This window comes from Convolutriloba macropyga, chromosome 2, assembly GCF_964194025.1.
Source record: "Convolutriloba macropyga chromosome 2, txConMacr16.3, whole genome shotgun sequence".
Classification (NCBI taxonomy): Eukaryota; Metazoa; Xenacoelomorpha; order Acoela; family Convolutidae; genus Convolutriloba; species Convolutriloba macropyga.
This window is the reverse complement of record NC_134469.1, coordinates 23,364,237-23,385,150: the sequence shown is the minus strand read 5'-3', so window position 1 is coordinate 23,385,150 and position 20,914 is coordinate 23,364,237. Positions and strand designations below refer to the sequence as shown.

Sequence of the window (20,914 nt, the reverse complement as noted above, 5' to 3'; positions counted from 1 at the left end):
CAATAGAGTTATGAGAGTCAACGGCGGCTATTTTCCGGCAATCTGCCGGGTATGTTTAACATTTTTCTTCTCTAGAGAAAAAATTGTTTCCCTTTACCTCATTTGGTCGCTTTTTTCACCTTTTAGGCGAAAGACTTTTCACTTCTCTAGGCTAGTTTCAGTCTTCTCTCATTCTGCTTAAAGGGGTACTTAGCAACAGTAACTCGCAGATCAATCTAAAGGGGATAAATTGATACCGCCGAGTTTTAGATGCTCCGTGTTTGAACCTTGTTCTAATTAGTCTTGGTTGCTAGGCTCCATGTTTTTGGATCGGATACCAAACACTGTTTCCTCGCACTCATTGAGAAGCAGGAATATGTCTAACTGCGAAATCCAAGCATCAAATCAATTTTTTTTTTGAATTCCAAGGGAGTTTATAGGAATGAACAGTGGTTATTTTCCGGCGATGTGGCGTGTATGCTTATTTTTTTTACCAGAGACAAAACAAGTTTTATGAAGCTGCATAGTTCTGAGTAATTGACGGTTTCTTTTTTAGTAGCCGCAAAGCGATAGCTCAAGCTATTATTGGCCTTCTCTTGTTTGTTTAAATTTTGTCAACAGGAGTTTTGTTACGACCATCTGGCGTCACAATCAGCACTTCAAATCTGCTTTTTGTCCAATCGTTCATGCAATTTCAACTGAATTGCGTGCGTGACGTCATTTGTGAGTGTTTTTTTTGTGCATTCGCGTGATTAATTTTTTGGTCACACGTGACTTACCTCACTCTCAAAATTGGCTTTTCTCACTCTTTTCTTTACTTGACTTTTCTTTACTTCAATTAAAAGAGAAGGTCAAATGAGTGTGTGACACTTTAACTGAAGAGTATTTACGGGCTGCTAATAGAATCAGCAATAATTTAAACATTCTTAAAATACAACAGCTCAGAATTATAAATAATTTCTGCTTCGGTCTGTTTCCTTTGCCTAAGAAAAGTTGCCTAACTTTTTCAACTTTTTGCGTTATTTTCGAGTTTGAGCCACATTGTTTTCGGCTTCCCTGCCAGCCAATGATTTTAAATAACTGGTTGCAAGTAAACTTAACAATGTAAATATCTAATTGCTAAAATATTGAATTTATGAAGTTATTAATTGCTCTCAAATGAAGATTGTAGCACTTGTATTAGTCCTGTAGGCGTGTTTATGCGATTTTTCGTTAGACCGATTTTTGATCTGATTCTTTTAACTTTTCGTCCTCAAGCACTGGGTAAACAGAGGGCAAGGGCATTACTCAGAGGGCAAAACTCAGAGGGCAATGGCATTAAGTGATAGAGCAGTTCTCTTAGAGCCTTACTAGTCTCTAAGTGTTTGATTCACCGAAACGTTTTTGAAGAGATGTATTCATGGTGTGAAGGGCAAGTCCTAACCTTGAAAGTTTGAGCCTCTTCCAATAACACCCCTTCCTCGTCCTCGCTCTTCCACTTGACGATTTGAACTTCCTCTCGTCCAACCCTCCCCCTCCCCCAACGCTTAATCCCCACCCCAATGCCATCATCCGTAAGCCCCATCAGGCTGATACCGAAGCCAACCGCTCGCATGTCATTTGAGAGCAATTCGCCCGACGTTGGTCGGTAATGTTTAATTGCTCTCAAACGAAGTTTGTAGCAATTATATTAGTCCTGTTGGTCTTTCTTTTTTTATGCGATTTTTCGCTTGACCGATTTTTCGTCTGACGCTTTTGACTTTTCGTCCTCAAAAACGGGATAAACAGGTAGCGCCCAGCGGGCATTAAGTGCTCTTAGAGCCTTTCAGCTCAAACTGTTTTGGAGACTTATACTTATGGTGTGAAGGGCGGTTCTTAGAGGTTGAGACATCCCCCCACCCTGTTGACTTCCCACCCCCACTATTGCCTCCACCCCCCACCGCGCTGTTGCACCCCCCAACCCAGTGTTGCCCCCATCAGCCCCAGGTGCACCCCCCCCCCCCCCCGTGGCTAGCTACTGACGAAGCCAACCGCTCGCCCGTCGTTTGAGAGCAATTCGCCCGACGTTAGTCGGTTATGTTTTCTTTACTTCGCCAATTATTATTTTTTATTATTACCTAATGGTTGACCGCTTTTACTGTCTTGCTATTTCTTCAATTCATGCTATATTCAAAAGATCGTATGCTTAACTTGAAATTTTAGCTGAGCAGTTTTCCTCGTTTTCTTGATTTTGACAACGCTTAGTTTCATAGATTTTAGTAGACTTTTTGAGTTTGATATCACAAAGGTGACCTAAGTTTACAAATGATGCACAGTTTCAGTTGCTTGAGATTTCCAAGTTCAGCTTAAATTTTAATTTAAGTGGTTTTTAATCGATGTTAAAAAAGTGTTAAAAAGTTAGTTTTTTACTATCATTTCACATTTTCTTTCGCATTTTTTAATGATGCCCATTTTAATTTACTCGGCACAGCCAAAGTGTAGCTCAATGGCTTCATTAACGTCTATTTCCAGAAAATTTGAATTTAAAATTACAAATTTTTGGAAAGCAATTTCCAGTGTTAATTAATAGCAAGAAATGCGGGGAAGAAACTAACAAATTTTCCTGAAATTTTCTGTTAATTGAAAGTTTGCTGAAGGCAATGTTTAACCTGATTGTCTGGAAGGCCGGAAATAGTTGTGCGGAAGCACACTTGCTTGAGCCTCTTCAGCTGCATGCTTCGCAAAGTGGTGTGATGACAGCATCCATGCCAGCAATAATTGATTAGAACAGGCCGACTGTTTCAGAGCTGGCAGCTGAATTGAAACAGTACTTTCCAAATCATATCAGTCATGTGAGTGATAAAGGTGTCAACATGTTGCGATACCCTGGTTTCCTCGACACCGTAGTACTGGAGGTAGACCAAGTATGGAGCGATTGGTTCGGAATCAAGACTACCAAATTAGGACGCCTGCCTCTGATTGAGCCCGTGAGCTTTTCCGTATTTGTGTCTTATCCTTTGCTGCAGAAGGTTGTCGAAGATCAGCGCAGTTGCACGGGTACAGTAACACCTAACGGCAACTTAAACAACGGCGTTGGGCCGAGTACAGCCAATAATCACTTAAACGTAAACGGACAATCACCTAGTTATGTAAGGTCCTCACCTCATGCTAATAATCAGGTGACCCCAGATCTGCTTAAAAGCTGCTCTAATGCGACCCTTTCTGCGTCAAACCAGCAAACGGTCAATGGTGAATTTGTTCATCCATTGGAACAGACATATATGCCCAAAGTGGAACCACTTATACAGATTATGTTCACTTCCAAGAAGAGGGTTACTTTATATTTGGATCATTATCAATTCATAGTTCTTATGAGGTTGCAAGAGATGCTTGTTGAAACAGTAGACATCATGGATCAGGATAAGAAATTGATTCTGGGAGACCAATGGAACCAAACGGGCGGTGATCAGAAAGAACTTACAGTCTCAATTATTGGAGTTCTTCCCATGCTAGACGTTGCCTTCATGCTACCTCCTCAACCAGAGTCGGCTGACGTTATGGCGACCAGAAGGTCTTTATTGCTTTCTTCGACTCATGAGTTTACAGAAGCTGAATCTAATAACTTAAACATAGAATCAGCAGAAGTGAAGTCAACGTCCGGACACTCAAGTTTGAAGAACCAGTTTATGAATGATGACGCTTCAGAAGGGTGCTCAGCATCTATTGATAAAAAAGCAGCGAATGAGAGCTCGGGAGAATCGGAAGCAATTTTAAACGAACTGCCTAATATATGCTCGGAACAGCTAAATTCGATACCTGCTATCACGATACAGACTCAAGATACGTCCTGGCATGTTCCCACAAATGACTCAAATGCCGACCTTTCGGAAATGCAGTTTGGACGAAAAAGTAATTTGGGATCAGAAAAGATTCAAAACTCATCATCTGGCTACTCGACGGCGTCATCGATGAAAGGCGCGACTAACACTGCAAAGGTGTCCCTGACAAGCCTGTCTTCCGCGGCGGGTAGTTTAACCGCCAAATTTTCAAGTGCCAGTTCTCTTATGGGAAAGACGTTCACTGATACCATGTCAATCACAGGTTCCGAGTTCTCGACTGGGTCTGGAGGTTACTCCAGTGAAGACGATTTCATATGTCTTTCAACTGACGGTGCTGGGATGTTGAACAAAGGGACAAATATTGGACCTAAAGTGATTGATTACGATCAGGAGTTAAAACCTGTGAACACGTACAAACCCGAAGAGGAATTCCTAGGAGAAGAGCGCAATGACATGCCTGTAAGTTATTTTACGGATTGCAATTTACGTGATATTTGATATCTGATCTTCAATAACTAGCTAACTGACTTTTATTATAGCTTCGAAGCTGTAAGCTGAGCGGAGCTATATTACGGTGCTCTTGGTTATTTACAATCCAAAGAATTTGGATTGTATTGGTGCGCTGTGCTTTTTTTAAGATATTTTCGCACATTTTTTAATGACTTTGATCTTTTTGGGCATTAAGTTTCATTAGAGGTCCAAAGTGGATTTAGTAGTACTTCAAGTTTTTAGAGTGGTGCTGCAGCTGGGATGGCCTTAATTTAAGGTTAAAAGGTCATTTTTAGGAGTTTTTTTTAGCTCAAAATGGTGCAATTTTTCATGTTTTTATTTTTTAAGTTTTTTGGTTTGATTAGTCTTAAGTTGCAATTTTTAGAAGTTGATGAATGTCTTTTGTGAGACAGAATTACTTATTATGACCAGTTTATGAGCTATATGTTTTGGTCCTACAAACACGCAAAATGACACTAATTTTTGAAGTTGTTTGTCATTTTTTCCAGCCTCAGGGGGCAGGGAATCTCCTTTAAGGTTTGATAATGGGTAACTGCATAGTTTCTAGTAACGATGGATTGGTTTTCAACATTTTAATGTCTAGAATTTTAGCATTTTTTTGATAAACTCTGCAATTTTAAGTTTTCCTAAAATGTTTGTCAATTTTTGACTTTTGTCCAGCCTCAAGGGGCGGAAACCTATTCTACGGTCTGATAAAAAAGTTACTGCATTTTTGTTAGTGTATATGGAAATGTTTCAGACAATTTAACATTTCAAATTTTAGGAATTTTTGGATAAAATTTGCATTTTTTCAAGTTTTTAAAACATTTGTCTTTTATTCAATTTTTCTTGCCTCAGTAGCCAGGTAACCTCCTCCAGGGTTTGATAGTTTGTTATTAAATAGTTGCTAGGGGCAATTGAATTTCAACATAGGTTTAGACTTTCAAAACAGGAATAGAATAGGTTTTAAATATTTTAATAGAGCGGAGTTCTAATTTTTAATGAAGTTTATCGATCTTTATGAGCTAATAAATTTTTTAAATCTCGGAATTGGGTTACGGGATATCCTCTAGAGACAACGAAATTGTTCTGAAGATATTTTTATCTTGATTTTGCTTGAACATTTTATTAAAATTTGCAATTGATTTTAAGTTTTTTGAATCTGTCTTTTTCTGAGTTAATCGATCTTTTTGAGCCAATGAATTTTTTTCAGGTCTTGCAGATATTTTACTGGACCATTTTCAGAGAAAAAAATTGGTTTTGGACATATTTTTGAAATACTTATATTTAAAGGGATCAAATTTTGACTTCGGGGTAAAAGCTTCAAGAGTTTTAGGAATGAGTATATTTTTGTTTAGTTTGTTTGGTTTTGTTTGTCAGCTTTTTGAGATGAGTTTGTTTGTTTTTTGGCTTCGATTGTTCACTTGATATGCTGGTCAGGTAGAGTACTTTATATTTTTCATGCAATTATTTGGATTGTATTTCGGGACTTGTCTTGCTATGTTCTTTGTTTCTACGTCTGACGCTCTTCGTTTTTTTATAGCTGCGAAGCTGTAAGCTGATTGTAGCTATATTGCTGTGCTCTTGGTTTTTTTGTTTCGTCGTCTGACGGTCCATTTTTGTTTTACATTTTTTCTAGAAAATTCTGTCTCGTCGCTGCTTAAATCGTTTTTTTTTCGCGCTTGATTTCACGGTTTCTGCGTGACCTAAATTGCGGTTATTCAGAAGTTTTCTGTTGCTAAAACAAAGTTGATTGTAGGAAAAAAAATTGTATGGTCCGACAGCCGATTGGTTAAGGCGACTGGCTGTTATTGAGGAGATCGGCCGTTCGAGCCGCGGCAATGAAACATTTTTTGCACCCAAAACAACCTCCTTTGAATTAAACTTGTTTTTTAGGCGGCGGCGATAACTTCTATCCACTCATTTCTGTATCTTTTTCCATCTGTATTTTTCAGCACGCAAGTCTATTTCACTGCTATCCGGGCAATCTGCCGGCTTTTTTATTTTGTTCTAGAACATTCTGTCGCTTTGGGTTTTCAATCACTTTTTCACTCCTGATTTCTTGCTTTTCGCGTGACCTAAATTAATTGCTCGCATTCAGAATTTATGTCTGTTGCTAAAACAGATTTGTTTGTAATAAAAGAGAGCATAAGGGACCTGTAGCCTAGTGGTTAATGCGGCAGGTTCTTAAGCTGGGGTTTGGGGGTTGGAACCTCTGCTTCGTCAAAATTTTTGGCACCCAAAATTTTTCTCAAACGTACTCCCCTTTGAATAAAAAATGGCTTCGATAACTTTTTTCGAAATCTTTCTATCTGTATTTTACGTTACGCAAGTCTTTTCTTTCGCAGCTATTCCGACAATCTGCCGGCTGTGTTTGATTTTTAATAGCCGTCGTCAGCCTCTTAAACGGCTATTGTTTACTATACGTAGTGAAGTACGCTATGTAGTGAGTATGTCAAAATAGGTCAATGTCAAAAGAGCAAAATCAAAAACTGGATAAATTGATGAAGCCCGGTCATTAAGTCATAGTGCATTGGGTTATCAAAGTTCATTAGAGCGATTGATAGCTGATATTAGTATCAAGCTTAATACCCTTCGGTTTAGAAGCTGAAGTAAGTGTAGGTTTATAATCTAACTGAAACTGCACACTGAATTATATCAGTTTTTGAACTGAGGAAAAAATTGAAACTGCACACTGAATTAGAACAGTTTTTGAACCGAGGAAAAAAATTGGTCAATTTCAATCTCTTTCTTTTTCTCTTTCAATCCCGATGTGCGTCTAGCACGTCAACGGCGGCTATTTTCCGGCAATCTGCCGGCCGTGTTTAAAAACTTTGTGGCTTTTGGCCCAGATAAGTGGACATGAAGCATTGATACCTCCACTGCTGAATAACTTGCATAGTTTCAAAACTTGGCTTATCTGTGAAATTGAAAAAAAGAATTGGACCTCTAAGGTGTTCACAATCTTGGTCTTATTGTGGATTCAGCTTTCTTCACTTTTTCAAATGATTTGTTTCGAAGAAATATGTCGTATTTGAAGATTTGACAGTACCAATGTAAATAGTACCAAAAATAAGATATCTTTGTTCTAAAGTGAAAAATATTTGAGGTTGCAAAATGTTCAGGTGACAGTGATGGTTGTGAGAATGACGAATGTGGAGGCTTCAATTCAACTGTTGGTCGACAATGGATCATCTGTCATACAATTGGCTGTGCCTAACATTGAAATAGAGGACCACGAGAACACTACGTTTGCCAAGTTTCTCACTGCTAATGCCAAATGTAAGAAAAGTGTCAGCTTACTTGGTGCCCTTCAGTGAATGGAGGTGATTTTCAATACAAAACGTCGAAAAGATCAGATCCATTGTTTTTGCCCTCAGAATTAGTGAATAATATTTGCATGTATCAGAACCATGAATGTTTTTGCCCTTAGCATCTTTGCATGTATCACCGACATCCCAAGTCTAACGGCGGCTTGACTTTTTTTATAGACAAATGTGTTCTCTAGTATCAGTATGTTCTCGAGTATCAGTTCTCGTTTTATAGTCCAGTGTCGTTATGTTGCTTTGTTTTACCTGCTTTAGATGATTGTATGTAGTGGTTTGTTGTCACTTTCATATCATTTACTGGTTTCATCATTTGCTACATTCTGTGATTTATACTGGATCACTCAATTATTTTTAATAGCTTCGAAGCTGTAAGCTGAGCGGAGCTATATTGCGGTGCTCTTGGTTTTTACGACTCGAAGAGGAGTATTGAGATTATACAGGTTTTTACGACTCCAAGAGGAATATTGAGATTCTACAGGTTTTTTACGACTCGAAGAGGAGTATTGAGATTCTAGATTTTTTTTTAGCAGAGAGCAAGTTTGTTCATGACTTGAATTTTGACTTCTTTCAGTTCGAGCATTTACCTCCGTTTTTGATTGTTGACTTCTGTTTTCGAACATTGGACTTTAACAGTAGCGTCGTTTGTAATGTATAGTAATTAGGAACTGCTGGTAATGTTCAAAGTGAAGAGGTCATTTTGAGATTTTTTGTTCCTATATAAGTCACCCCTAATTATCTAAACTGCACCGCGCAAACCCACCCATCCCACCTTGCTCCCCCCGCACCTAAAAAATTGTCGACATTTTTGAAAGACTTTAATGTGGTTTGTTTGTTATTTCTTTTGTCTATTTTAATGTTCTGATTTCGGTAAGGTTAGTTTAGATATTATAATGCACGACGATTCGAGTCGTTTCCGGTATTCAACCGGCTATGTTTTTTAGCAGAAAGAAAGTTTGTTGATGACTTGAATTTTGACTTCTTTCTGCTCGAGCATTTACCTCCGTTTTTGATTGTTGACTTCTGTTGGACTTTAATAGTAGCTTCGTTTGTAATGTATAGTAATCAGGAACTGCTGGTAATGTTCAAGGTGAAGAGGTCGTTTTGAGATTTTTTTGTTCCTATATAAGTCACCCCTAATTATCTAAACTATACCGCACAACCCCCCCCCCCCCCCCTCCCCCTCCCCAACACCCACTTACCCCACCCACCGCACCCGAAACTCCCCCCCCCCAACTTATCCCCCACCTACCCCTGTCCCCTCTCTTCACCTACCTACCCCCCAAACTACCGCAGCGCTACCAACCTCCTCAACCTATCTACTCACCTACCTACCCCCAACCATCTACCTACTACCCCCCCCCCCCGCCCCAACTTACCCCCCACCCACCTACCCCTACCCCCCAAGCTTCCCCCTCCCTTCACCTAACTACCTTCCACCTACCCCCCCCCCCCAACTACCCCAGCACTACCCACCTCCCTAACCTATCCACCCACCCACCCCACCTAGCTCCCCCGCACCTAAAAAATTGTCGGCATTTTTAAAACACTTTAATGTGGTTTGGTGGGCTACTTTTGTTCTTTTTTCTCTTGTCACTTTTGATGTTCTGATTTTGCTAAGGTTAGGTTAGAGATTATAATACACGACAATTCGAGTCGTTTCCGGTATTCTATCGGCTATTTTTTTTGTTTCGTCGTCTGACGCTCTTTTCGTTTTACATTTGTTCACACCTCAAAGCTGAAAAGTCAAATTTTCTGAATGACTTCTTCCTCTCACTAACTGCTTTTGCGCGCGTAACTTCATTTCTCACTCTCTCTAACAAAAGTTTTTTGCGTGATTAGATTTTGATCACAAGTGACTTACCTCACTCAATAAATTGACTTTTGCACTTTAAAATTTAAGTTTATTTTGAATAAGTTCAAGGTCAAAGAAACTAATATGTATAATAAGGGTCGCTAACGAAAAAACTGCGCAATTAGTTTTAACAAGCTTTATTAATTTATCGTAATTTTTTTTACATAGTTTTTCGAGCGGCGTTGATAGTTTTTTCAACTTATATCTATCTGATTTATCTCGAACGAGGTAGAAGCAATTATTGCAAAAGCGTCTTTAATAAAAGCCGGGGTCAGCCTCTCAATGGCTATTACTTAGGCGCTCTCCTTTTTACAATTCACAGATTTTGAATTGTATTGGGGCGCTGTCTTTTTCTAAGATCTGTTCACTCATTTTCATGATTTTTAAAGCCAAATTGGAGAAGATTTTGGTCACGCCGACCGAAACAGGAATTGGAGCGAAAAAGCGAGTGGTTTTGCGGCGTGAATTTTTTTCGCTTTCTCGCTAGTGGTTTTTTGTTCAAATGCGGCAATTGCACTTTGATTTTTACTGTTTTCTATTTTTTGGATCCGACTTTTTTCTAAATAATTATCCCAATCCAATTATAGTTCATTCTAGGCCTAGTTTTTTGTTTGAACCAAAGTTCCTTTTCTCGCCAGTGCTTTTTTCACATGTGGCCTTTTGATTTTGATTTTTCATTTTTTAATAGCTTCCCTCATGTTCTCAGCCGGCTATTATAACGCTCCTATTTTTACTTTTTTTGCCGCTTTTTCCACTTTTTTTAAACCATTTTGCCGCTTTTTCGACATTTTGCGTAAAATTTTTGACTTCTCTAGGCTAGTTTCACTCTTCTGTCATTCTGCTCAAAGTTCTTTTAAACAGCAGCTGCTCGGCAAAGCAATTCAAAATGAAGAGAGTTAGTATAAAAAAATCAAAGTCAGAAATAGAGACGGGATAAACCCATAGAGCCTATTTTCAGATGCCCGGTACTTGAACTTTGTTCTCATAAGTTTTAGTTACTATCTGTAATTCTTATTGGTATTGATACTAGACCCTGTAGCCTCTCACTGAGAGACAAGAGTATGTTCAATTACGAAATGACATCAAAATAAATCGCACTTAAAAGTGTTTTTATACAATAATCAATTTTTGTTGTAATTTTCTTTTCTTTCAATCCCAATAGAGTTATGGTAATCAACGGCGGCTATTTTCCGGCAATCGGCCGGGTATGTTTTTATGTTTTTGACCTGATTTTTTTTTTTGAAATGGTTTTCCCAATTCCCTCATAATACTTTGTAGGTCTAATTATTTGGCAATGGAATGATTTCAACATTTGAACATCGCATTTTTTGACAAAACTTGCAATTTTTCTCAATGTTTTTCCCTATTCAGGTGTCTCTAGACCCAGAGCCATAAAAGAGTTCTAAGGGGTTTGATCATAAGTTACTTACAATTTTTTTTTGGCCATGGAATAGTTTCTCAACTTTTTTATGTCACAAATTTAAGCATTTTTTAAATAAAACTTGCTTTTTTCAAGTTTTTTGAAAATATTTGTCGTTTTTTAGGTTTTTTATTCCACAAGATCCAAGGCAACTGATCCAAGTTTGGCAAAAAGGATGCTGTATAATTTCTAAAGTTAATGGAATGTCTTGCAGGATTTAACATCACAAATTTTAGCTTTTTTTAAAGCTTTTATTGAAAGGATTTAATCAGGTTTTTTGTGCCTCAAGGGCAGAAAACCTCCGCTAAGATTTGATAATAAATTAATGAAAAAATCTTTTTTTTTGGGAATGGATTATTTTTCAATTTTTTAATATCATAAGTTTTAGCAATTTTTTTCTTTAAAACTTGCAAGTTTTTTTCAGATTTTAGGTTTCTGTAGCGTAGAGAGCCACGACCCGTCCACAAGGGTTCGATAATGTGTTACTGCTTAGTTTATGGATGAAATGGAATGTTTTTCAAGATTTTAATATCATGAATTTAACCAATTTTTAAAATTTTTTGCAGTTTATAGACAAATGTTTTCACTATTATCAGTATGTTCTCGAGTATCAGCTCTCGTTTTATAGTCTAGTGTCGTTATGTTGCTTTGTTTTACCTGCTTTAGATGATTGTATGTAGTGGTTTGTTGTCACTTTCATATCATTTACTGGTTTCATCATTTGCTACATTCTGTGATTTATACTGGATCTCTCAATTATTTTTAATAGCTTCGAAGCTGTAAGCTGAGCGGAGCTATATTGCGGTGCTCTTAGTTTTTACGACTCGAAAAGGAGTATTGAGATTATACAGGTTTTTACGACTCGAAGAGGAATATTGAGATTCTACAGGTTTTTTACGACTCGAAGAGGAGTAGAGATTCTGCAGATTTTTTTTAGCAGAAAGCAGGTTTGTTCATGACTTGAATTTTGACTTCTTTCAGTTCGAGCATTTACCTCCGTTTTTGATTGTTGACCTCTGTTTTCGAACATTGGACTTTAAAAGTAGCTGCGTTTGTATTGTATAGTAATTAGGAACTGCGGGTAATGTTCAAGGTGAAGAGGTCATTTGAGATTTTCCCCTAACTACCCCCACCTACCCCCCATCTACCCCAGCACTACCCACCTCCCCAACCTATCCACCCACCCACCCCACCTAGCTCCACCGCACCTAAAAAATTGTCGGCCCTTTTCAAACACTTTAATGTGGTTTGTTGGGCTACTTTGTTCTTTTTTCTCTTGTCTATTTTGATGTTCTGATTTTGCTAAGGTTAGGTTAAAGATTATAATGCACGACAATTCGCGTCGTTTGTGGTTTTCTACTGGCTATGTTTTTTATTTCGTCGTCTGACGCTCTTTTTTCGTTTTACATTTGTTCACACCTCAAAGCTGAAAACCAAATTTTCTGAATTACTTCTTCCTCTCACTAACTGCTTTTGCCCGCGTTACGTCATTTCTCACTCTCTCTCTCTCTCTAACAAAAGTTTTTTGCGTGTTTAGATTTTGATCATCTTACCTCACTCAATAAATTGACTTTTGCACTTTAAAATTTAAGTTTATTTTGAATTAGTTCAAGTTCAAGGGAACTCATATGTGTAATAAGGGTCGCTAATGAAAAAACTTCTGCGCAATGAATTTTAACAAGCTTTAATAATTTAAAGTTTAATTTTTTACATAGTTTTTTGAGCGGCGTCGATAATTTTTTCAACTTATATCTATCTGATTTACCTCGAACAAGGTAGAAGCAATTATTGCAAAAGGGTCTTTATTGAAGGCCAGTGTCATCCGCTCAATGGCTATTATTTAGGCGCTCTCATTTTTACAATTCAAAGAATTTGAATTGTATTGGGGCGCTGTCTTTTTTTCTATGATCTGTTCACGCATTTTCATGATTTTTGAAGTCAAATTGGTCACGCTGAAATTGGCCACGCCGAAAAGTGATTTTGGTCACGCTGAAACAGGAAATGGAGCAAAAAAGCGAGTGGTTTTGCGGCGTGAATTTTTGTTCACATGTGGCAATTTCACTTGAATTTTTACTGCTTTCGATTTTGTCTTTTTTCGATTTTTGAAGTCAAATTGGATTAGTGATTTTGGTCACACCAAAATTCTTTGAATTGTACGTCAAGTTTTCTCCTGCTATGTTTTTTTAATTTGCTTTATCTTTTGATTGAGTTTTTTGTTTTACACTCACTATTTCACTCATTATTTCAACTGAAGGGATTTTAAATTCTTTCAGGCATTCCATTACGCAATGTGGTGAGTACTGTCAAAGTCAAAAGATCAAAATCGAAAGAGATGAGATAAACTGATAAAGCGCGGTCATTAAGTCATTGAGAATTAGGATATCAAGGTTCATTAAACTGCTTGCTAGCTGACATTGGTATTAATCTTATTAGCTTTCAGTTTAAAAGCTGAATTAAGTATAGTTTTAGAATTCAACTGAATCCTCGCTAAATTAGAACACTTTTTGACACGGAAAAAATCAGAGCAAAAACGGGATGAACATTTATCGCACAGTGGGCTTTAAGTGCTCTGAGAGCCTTTCAGCTCTATTTCAGCTCAAACTGTTTTGGAGACTTATACTTATCGTGTGAAGGGCGGTTCTTAGAGGTTGAAGACCCCTCCACTGTTGACCCCCCACTATTGACCCCAACCCTACCCGCGACGTGTTATCCCTACCCCACTGTTACCCTCCCTCAGCCGTCGGTGCACCCCCGCCCCCTGTTTCTAGCTAATGACAAACAACCGCTCGCTAAAAACACGCAAGTTTGTACTATTTTGTATTTTTTTCAAGTTTTCTGAAAATTTTTATTAGCCCTAGCTGTCAAGGAACCTCCTCTAGGTTTTAATATTAGGTTACTGCATAGTTTCGAGTATTAATGGAATGATTTCAACATTTGAACATCGCAAATTTTAGCATTTTTTTTTTGACAAAACTTGCAATTTCAATGTTTTTCCTTATTCAGGTGTTTCTAGACCCAGGGCCAAAAAAGAATTCTAAGGGGTTTGATCATAAGTTACTGACAAGTTTTTATTGGCCATGGAATAGTTTCTCAACTTTTTTATGTCACAAATTTAAGGAATTTTTAAATAAAACTTGCTTTTTTCAAGTTTTTTGAAAATGTTTGTCGTTTTTTAGGTTTTTTAATCCCCAAGAGCCAAGGAAACTCCTCTAGGGTTTGAAAAAAGGATACTGTATAATTTCTAAAGTTAATGGAATGTCTTGCAGGATTTAACATCACAAATTTTAGCTTTTTTCAGCTTTTTTATGTTTAAAGGGTTTAATCAGGTTTTTTGAGCCGCAAGTGTCAGAAAACCTCCGCTAGGATTTGATAATAAGTTAGTGGAAAATTTTTTTTGGGAATAGATAAATTTTTAACTTTTTAATTTCATAAGTTTTAGCAATTTTTTAAAATAAAACTTCCAATTTTTCAAGTGTTTTGAATTTTTTTAGTTTTTTAGGTTTCTCTAGCCCCAAGAGCCACGGAACTTCACCTAGGGTTTGGTAATATGTTACTGCATAATTTATAGATAACATGGAATGTTCTTCAAGCTTTCAATATCACAAATTTAAGCAATTTTTTGAAATGTTTGCAATTTTTTCATGTTTTTTGATTTTTTGGCTCCAGGGGCCCTGGGACCTTCTCCAAGATTTGACAATAAGCTGCTGCATAGTTTTAGATTTAATGGGATGGTGATCAATTTTTTTATGACTCCTGTTTTAGTAATTTCTGGATAAAATTTTAATTTTTTCAAATTTTTACGTTGACGTGCCCTGCTGTTTTTAATTCGCTTACCTTTTGATCACATTTATCATTTTACACTCACTATTTTGCTCACTATTTAAACTGAAAGAATTTTAAATTGCCTCAGGCATTCAATTACGCAATGTGGTGAGTACTGTCAAAGTCAAAAGATCAAAAGAGGCGCGATAAACTGATAAAGCACGGTCATTAAGTCATTAAGAATTAGGTTATCAAGGTTCATTAGAGGGTTATTTAGCTGACATTGGTATTAAGCTTAATACTGTTCAGTTTAGAAGCTGAAGTAAGTATAGGCTTAGAATCTAACTGAAACCACGCTAATTTACAACACTTTTTGATACTGAAAATAAAAAAAGTTCGGTCAATTTCTCTTTTTATTTGCTCTCAAACGAAGTTTGTTGCAATTACATTAGTTCTGTCGGTTTTGCACCTATAGAGAAAAAATATCCAGGCTACACCTGAATTAAATTGCATTGCCTGTCGTTCGAGAGCAATTTTTCCGACGACAGTCGGTTTATAATTGATTTTGCCTTTCTCGCTCGTACCTATCAAGCATGTTATTTTCCGTAAATCTTCTTCCCGCCTCGCTGAAATTTTCATTAAAAACTTCCATATTCAATTTTGTGATCTTAAAATTTTATTTTTATTTTTTATTTCTATTTGTTTTGTTTTTCTCTAAATTCGTGAAACTGTTTGTCTGTTTGGCTCGTTAGGTTCAATTGGTCTGCTGGTCAAGTTGAGGCCTAAGTAGTTTTTCATTCCGCTCATTGGATTTTCCTGCTTGGTCTTTTTTTGGCTCAAAGAAGACTATTGCTTTTCAGTTTTTTTAAAGCTGAAACAAGTTCTTAAGTTTTTTAATTGCTCTCAAACGAAGTTTTCAGCAATTATATTAGTCCTGTTGGTCTTTTTATGGGATTTTACGCTTGACAGGTTTTTCTTCTGACGCTTTTGACTTTTCGTCATCAGAAATGAGATTAACAGGTATCACCCAGCGGCCATTAGAGCCTTTCAGCTGTATTTCAGCTCAACTGTTTTGGAGACTTATACTTATGGTGTGAAGGGCGGTTCTTGGAGGTTGAAGAAGACCCCTCCACTGTTGACCCACCACTATTGCGCCCCTCTCGCGATGGTTTTACCCAACCCCAATTTTGCATTTAGCACCACGATTTTTAGCATTATGACAATTTTTGCTAATTTTTTTCAATTTTTTTGACAATTGTAGTCTTTATTAAGGTTTTTTGAGTCTCAAGGGTCAGAAAACCTCCGTTAGGGTTTTTTAATAAGCTACTGGAAAATTGTTGCTGATCATAGATTAATTTTCCTTTTTTTATTTTACTTTTCAAAAAAACTTTTTTTAGTTTATTTGGAATATTGTCATTTTTTAGGTTTCTCTAGCCTCATGAGCCACAGAACTTCACTAGAGTTTGATAATATGTTACTGCATAGTTTATAGATGAAAAGGAATGGTTTTCAAGATTTTAATATCGCAAATTTCAGCTAATTTAAAACTTGTGCAATTTTTCCATGTTTTGAAATTTTTCTGGCAGAGTTTCTAGAGTTTCTAATAAGCTGCTGCAGAGTTTCTCGAGTTAATGGTGTGGTAAACAATGTTTTTTATGACACCATTTTTAGTAATTATTGGATAAAATTTAAAATTTTTAAATAATTTCTGGATAAAATTCAAATTTTTACGTCGGCTCGTCCTGCTGTTTTTTTAATTCGCTTACCAATTTTTTCAAACTTTGAATCTTTTTGAGTTTTATCATTTTTCTGGAGTTAAAGGGATGGTGATCAATTTTTATGACTCCAATGTTAGTACTTTTTGGATAAAATGAAAATAAATTTCAAATTTTTGGAAAACTTATCATGTTCCAAGTGTATGGATTTTTTGAGCCAGCGAAGCAATTTCAGACTGAAAACAAGGATACTGGATAGTCTCTTGAGGCAATGAAATGGTTGTTATGATATCATTTTTTAGAGTATTTGCAAGTTTTTGTTAAAATTTGTATTTGTTTCCACAATTTTTCAATAATTATCTTTTTCTGAGCTTAATGACCATTTTAAGTCTAGGAGATGGGTTACTTGACAGCAGTTTCGAGACAACAATGGTTTTGAATTTTGTTTACCGCGAAGTTGAAAACTTTTAATTTTGCCTTTTCAGATTTTTTCTATATGATTTAATTACTAACAAGGCTAGAAAAATAGAAGTTGGAGAGTTGAATCCCGTCATGGAAAATCTTTCTATCTCTCTTTCTCTCTGTTGGTTAGGTTTTCTATCTTTCTCGTTCATGTTTTATCTTTCTCTTACTCTCTCTCTCTCTCTCTCTCTCTCTCTCTCTCTCTTTCTCTCTCTCTCTCTCTCTCTCTCTCTCTCTTTGTTGATGCCGCATTTCAGCTGCTGTTATGTGACGTTATGTCATCATCTCTGATCATCATTAACAATCACACATGACTTAACAAGCACATTTTATGAAATCATTGTTAATTGATCTCAAAACCAATTTGTAGCAAATTTTTTAATCCGGGTTGTCTGTTTTATGAGATTTTTCGCTTGGCAGATTTTTAGTCTGACCCATTTGACTTTCGTCTTCAGAAACGGGATAAAGAGGTAGCGCCCATATTGCATGAATTTCTCGTAGAGCCGTTCAACCCACTAGTCTTCATGTAGGCGATTAACAGAAACTGTTTTGGAGAATTATACTAATGGTGTGAAGGGCGGTTCTTAGAAATTGATTCCACACCCCACCTACCGCCCCCACATCAGTCCCTCCAATCCACTTTTGCACCCCCGCTGCGGTGCAACCCCGCTGCGCTCACTTTACGGCCCTTCAATTAAGCTAAAGCTAGCCTCGCTAATCCAAGTCTAGCTACTGACGATGCCAACCGCTCGCCGGTCGTTTGAGAGCAATTAGCCCGACATTAGTCGGTTGTTTTTTCTTTCTGTTTCAATTCTGATATGCATCAAACGCGTCAACGGTGGCTATCCGGTAATCTGCTTGACTGTTTTGACTTTTAAAGTGAGTTTTACGCCCTATCCTTTTTCTAGTGATCTGAGTTTCGCTCTCATTCAGCAAATGTCAGCAACTGAACTCAAGTGGCAGCAGTTCGTTGCTAAACGTCAAATGACAAGTGCGCTTAAATTGGTGTAATTTTAAAATTGTGGTTATTTTAAATAGGTTTTAGCTCTCAACGGCTATTATTTTCTGCTTTCAAAGAATTTGAACATATTGGTGTGCTGTGATTTTTAAGATATGTTCACACTCTTTGACCTTGTCAATGAGAAGTCAAATCTGAGTAGTGCTTTTACTCACGCTGGAGTAGAAAAAGAGAGTAGTTAAACGCTTGACATGGTTTTAAACTGCTTTAACGTCAATTGATCAAAAGGTGTTTAAACAGATTTCTTGTTTTTGAGAGCGAATTTTACGTGCAGTCTAATAAAGCATAGTCAAAAAGGAAACTATTGGTTTTCAAGAATTAGACGCTATTCGTCTTCAAAAAATTTAAATTTAAGGATTTTGCCTTTATTTTTGTTGTTCTTTTTGTTGTTTTCCTTTTTAGTCTCATTAACGAGGGATCTCATGGCTCTCTGCTGAGGTTAATTCTTTTTGTGTTACTGATTTGAATTTGACGCCTTGTTTTCGAATAAATTTAACCGATTTTTTTCTTTTATTGTTCCGATAGTTCTAACTCAAACTCCTCATGAACAGCTCTGGGTAGCTCTGTTATGAGTCGCAACTTTAATCAGCTGAAAGGTTTTTATTCATATCTAATGTTTTTCACTACCTTGACACAATTTGCGTTAAAAGAATATTATGTTCCATAGATTTTGCCGGTTTTTTTTCGCTGTTTAGTTTTTCTGTCAATTTTTCTCGTTAATGATAGACCCCGTTTGCCATTTTGTTAGGCATTTTTAAGTTAATCTATTTTGATTTCGAAAACGGTGGTTTTAAACGAATTTGACAAAGATTGTTTTCTTAAATTTTTAGTTTTTTGTTTTTGCGAATTCTGGTAGTTGTTTTATTTGTTCTGTTACTTAATCTAACTTTTGATATGTTACTAGGTTCTCTATTTAGTTATGTTTGAAAATGTTCATTTGATTTTTCACGACCTTGACATTACTGCTTTTGAAAATTATTTATGATTTTTGAATTTTGCCCCTGTTTTCGTAATTGTTTTTTTTTACTGTTCTGTCCCTTAGTAATTAAAAATAACTCCCATTCAAACTCAATTAGGCATAATTGAATACATTTAGGGGATTCTTGTTTACTTTTAATAGTTTTATTGAATTCGGGACCATTTGTTTAATTTTTTTTGAGCTTTTGTCTGCATTTGTTGCTTTCTTGTTACGTGGCTCCCGTTTTTTCGTTATTATTTGAAGTTAAGTTGATGTATGCTTTTTAAGAAATTGAAGAGTTCTGTTTTTGGACATTGACTTTGATGGATGTCTTTTTGGTATAAAATGATCGTAAAAGCAGGTTTTTTGCGTAATGTTTGTTTTTTTCCTTCGTCTCTCAGTAGTTTTTTGCAAAGGTAGCGTTTGCTGTCTGCGCTAGCATTGTGTAAATTTCTCTCAAAGCTGACGTTGTTTAACATAATAACTTTGAGAAACCTATTCCTCTAAGATTTAAAGTTTAAAGGAAATAACTTTAGTTTTAGAGTTTTGCATTATTCTGATAATTACATGAACGTCTTGGAATTTGACTTGTTCATTATTGGAGGCTGCTCTTTTGAGGAGGCAGATAGTATTGTCTTCTTTTTTTCAATTCTTTGATTTGTAATTCAGGACTTGTCCTGTTATATTTTTAAGATTTGCTTTACCTTCCAATGACGTTTTTCGTTTTACATCACGATTTTTACATCACGTTTTACATTGAAGTTTTTTGTTCGATTTTCACGTTTGACTCGTGATTTACCTTACTCACTGTTTCAACTGAATTGATGTTGAATTTCTTCAAGCATTGAACTAACACAATGCAGTGAATAAGATGATGTCAAAAGAGCAAAATAAGAAGAAAGGGGATGAACCGATAAATCCCGGTCAATGATCATCGGTGCCATTGATAGCTGATATTATTATTTTTTTTAGCATAGAAGCTGAATTAAGTATAGCTTTAGAATCTAACTGAAACTGCACAACGAATTAGAACCCTTTTTGAAACCTACTATTTTTTGACTTTTTCTATCTCTTTTTCCTTTCCCTGTTTCACTCCCGATGTGAGTCAACGGCGACTTAAAGACAAATAGTACGCTAATCAAGGACATCAGAAAGTCGGTTTAGCATGATCTGAATTGGGCATTTCAAACTGCTCTAGAAGGAAGTGTGAAGCCTTTATTGTATTTGTGTGTCTTGTTACGAAACAAAAGTTTTTTTCTATCGAGCTTCTTAATAGATGCGATGGCTAAGCGGAGCTATTATTGACCTTCTCCTGGTTTTTACGACTCGAGGAGGAGTATTGGTTTTCTCTCGGTCTTTTCATAAAAGGGAAGCTATAAGGTGAGTGGGGCTATATTGCGGTGCGCTTGGTTTTTTTTTTGTTTTGTCATATGACGCTCTTTTTTGTTTTAATTGTGTTCACAGAGCAAAGCTGAAAATTTGAAATTTTCGGACTGACTTATTCCTCTAACTAGTGGCCTTTGCGTGCGTGACGTCATTTCTCACTCTCTAGCAAAGGTTTATAGATCATTTGCGTGATTAGATTTTCATCGTACGTGACTTACATATCAATGAAATGACTTGCACTTTTGAACTTCAGTTTAGTTTGAATTAGTTCAAATGTCAGAGGAACTCATATGTGTTATAAAGGTTCGCAATAAATGGGATTGCCGAATTAATTTTGACAAGATGCATGAATTTATTGCTGACTAATGTTTACATTGCTTGTTGAGCGGCGCAAATAGCTTTTTCATCTTATATCTATCTTTTATACGTCATGCAAGTCTATTTTGCAGTAATTCCGACAGCCTGCCGGCTATGTTCATTTTATACAAGAAATAATTTTGTTGATGCGGTGTTCTGTATCACAAGCGAAAGTGAGTAAGATGCTGTGGTGAATAATTTTGCGGGGCTAGAGAATTTTTTTGTTCATGCGCCTCGATTATTTTTTTAGTACGCATTTGTAGCTTTTTTTGGTACCCATTAATGTTTTTTGAGCAAATGGCTCCGAACTTAGTTCAATTTTAGTTTAAATTAAAACTGTTTTACGATAACTTGTGCTTTTATTTTCGAAAAATTTTGTTTAAAATCAGC

General features: G+C 36.5%; 1 protein-coding gene across 3 annotated transcripts in view; it reads left to right on the top strand.

Annotated features, from left to right (window-relative positions):
• Window positions 1-20,914, top strand: part of LOC142358300 (bridge-like lipid transfer protein family member 3B) — a 381,846-nt gene that overhangs the window by 338,955 nt on the left and 21,977 nt on the right. For all 3 annotated transcript variants that reach the window (XM_075409735.1, XM_075409739.1, XM_075409727.1), the window contains 2 exons: window positions 2,743-4,235; window positions 7,391-7,547. In XM_075409735.1, the coding sequence (XP_075265850.1) occupies window positions 2,743-4,235; window positions 7,391-7,547 (1,650 nt within the window). The remainder of the gene's footprint in view (window positions 1-2,742; window positions 4,236-7,390; window positions 7,548-20,914) is intronic.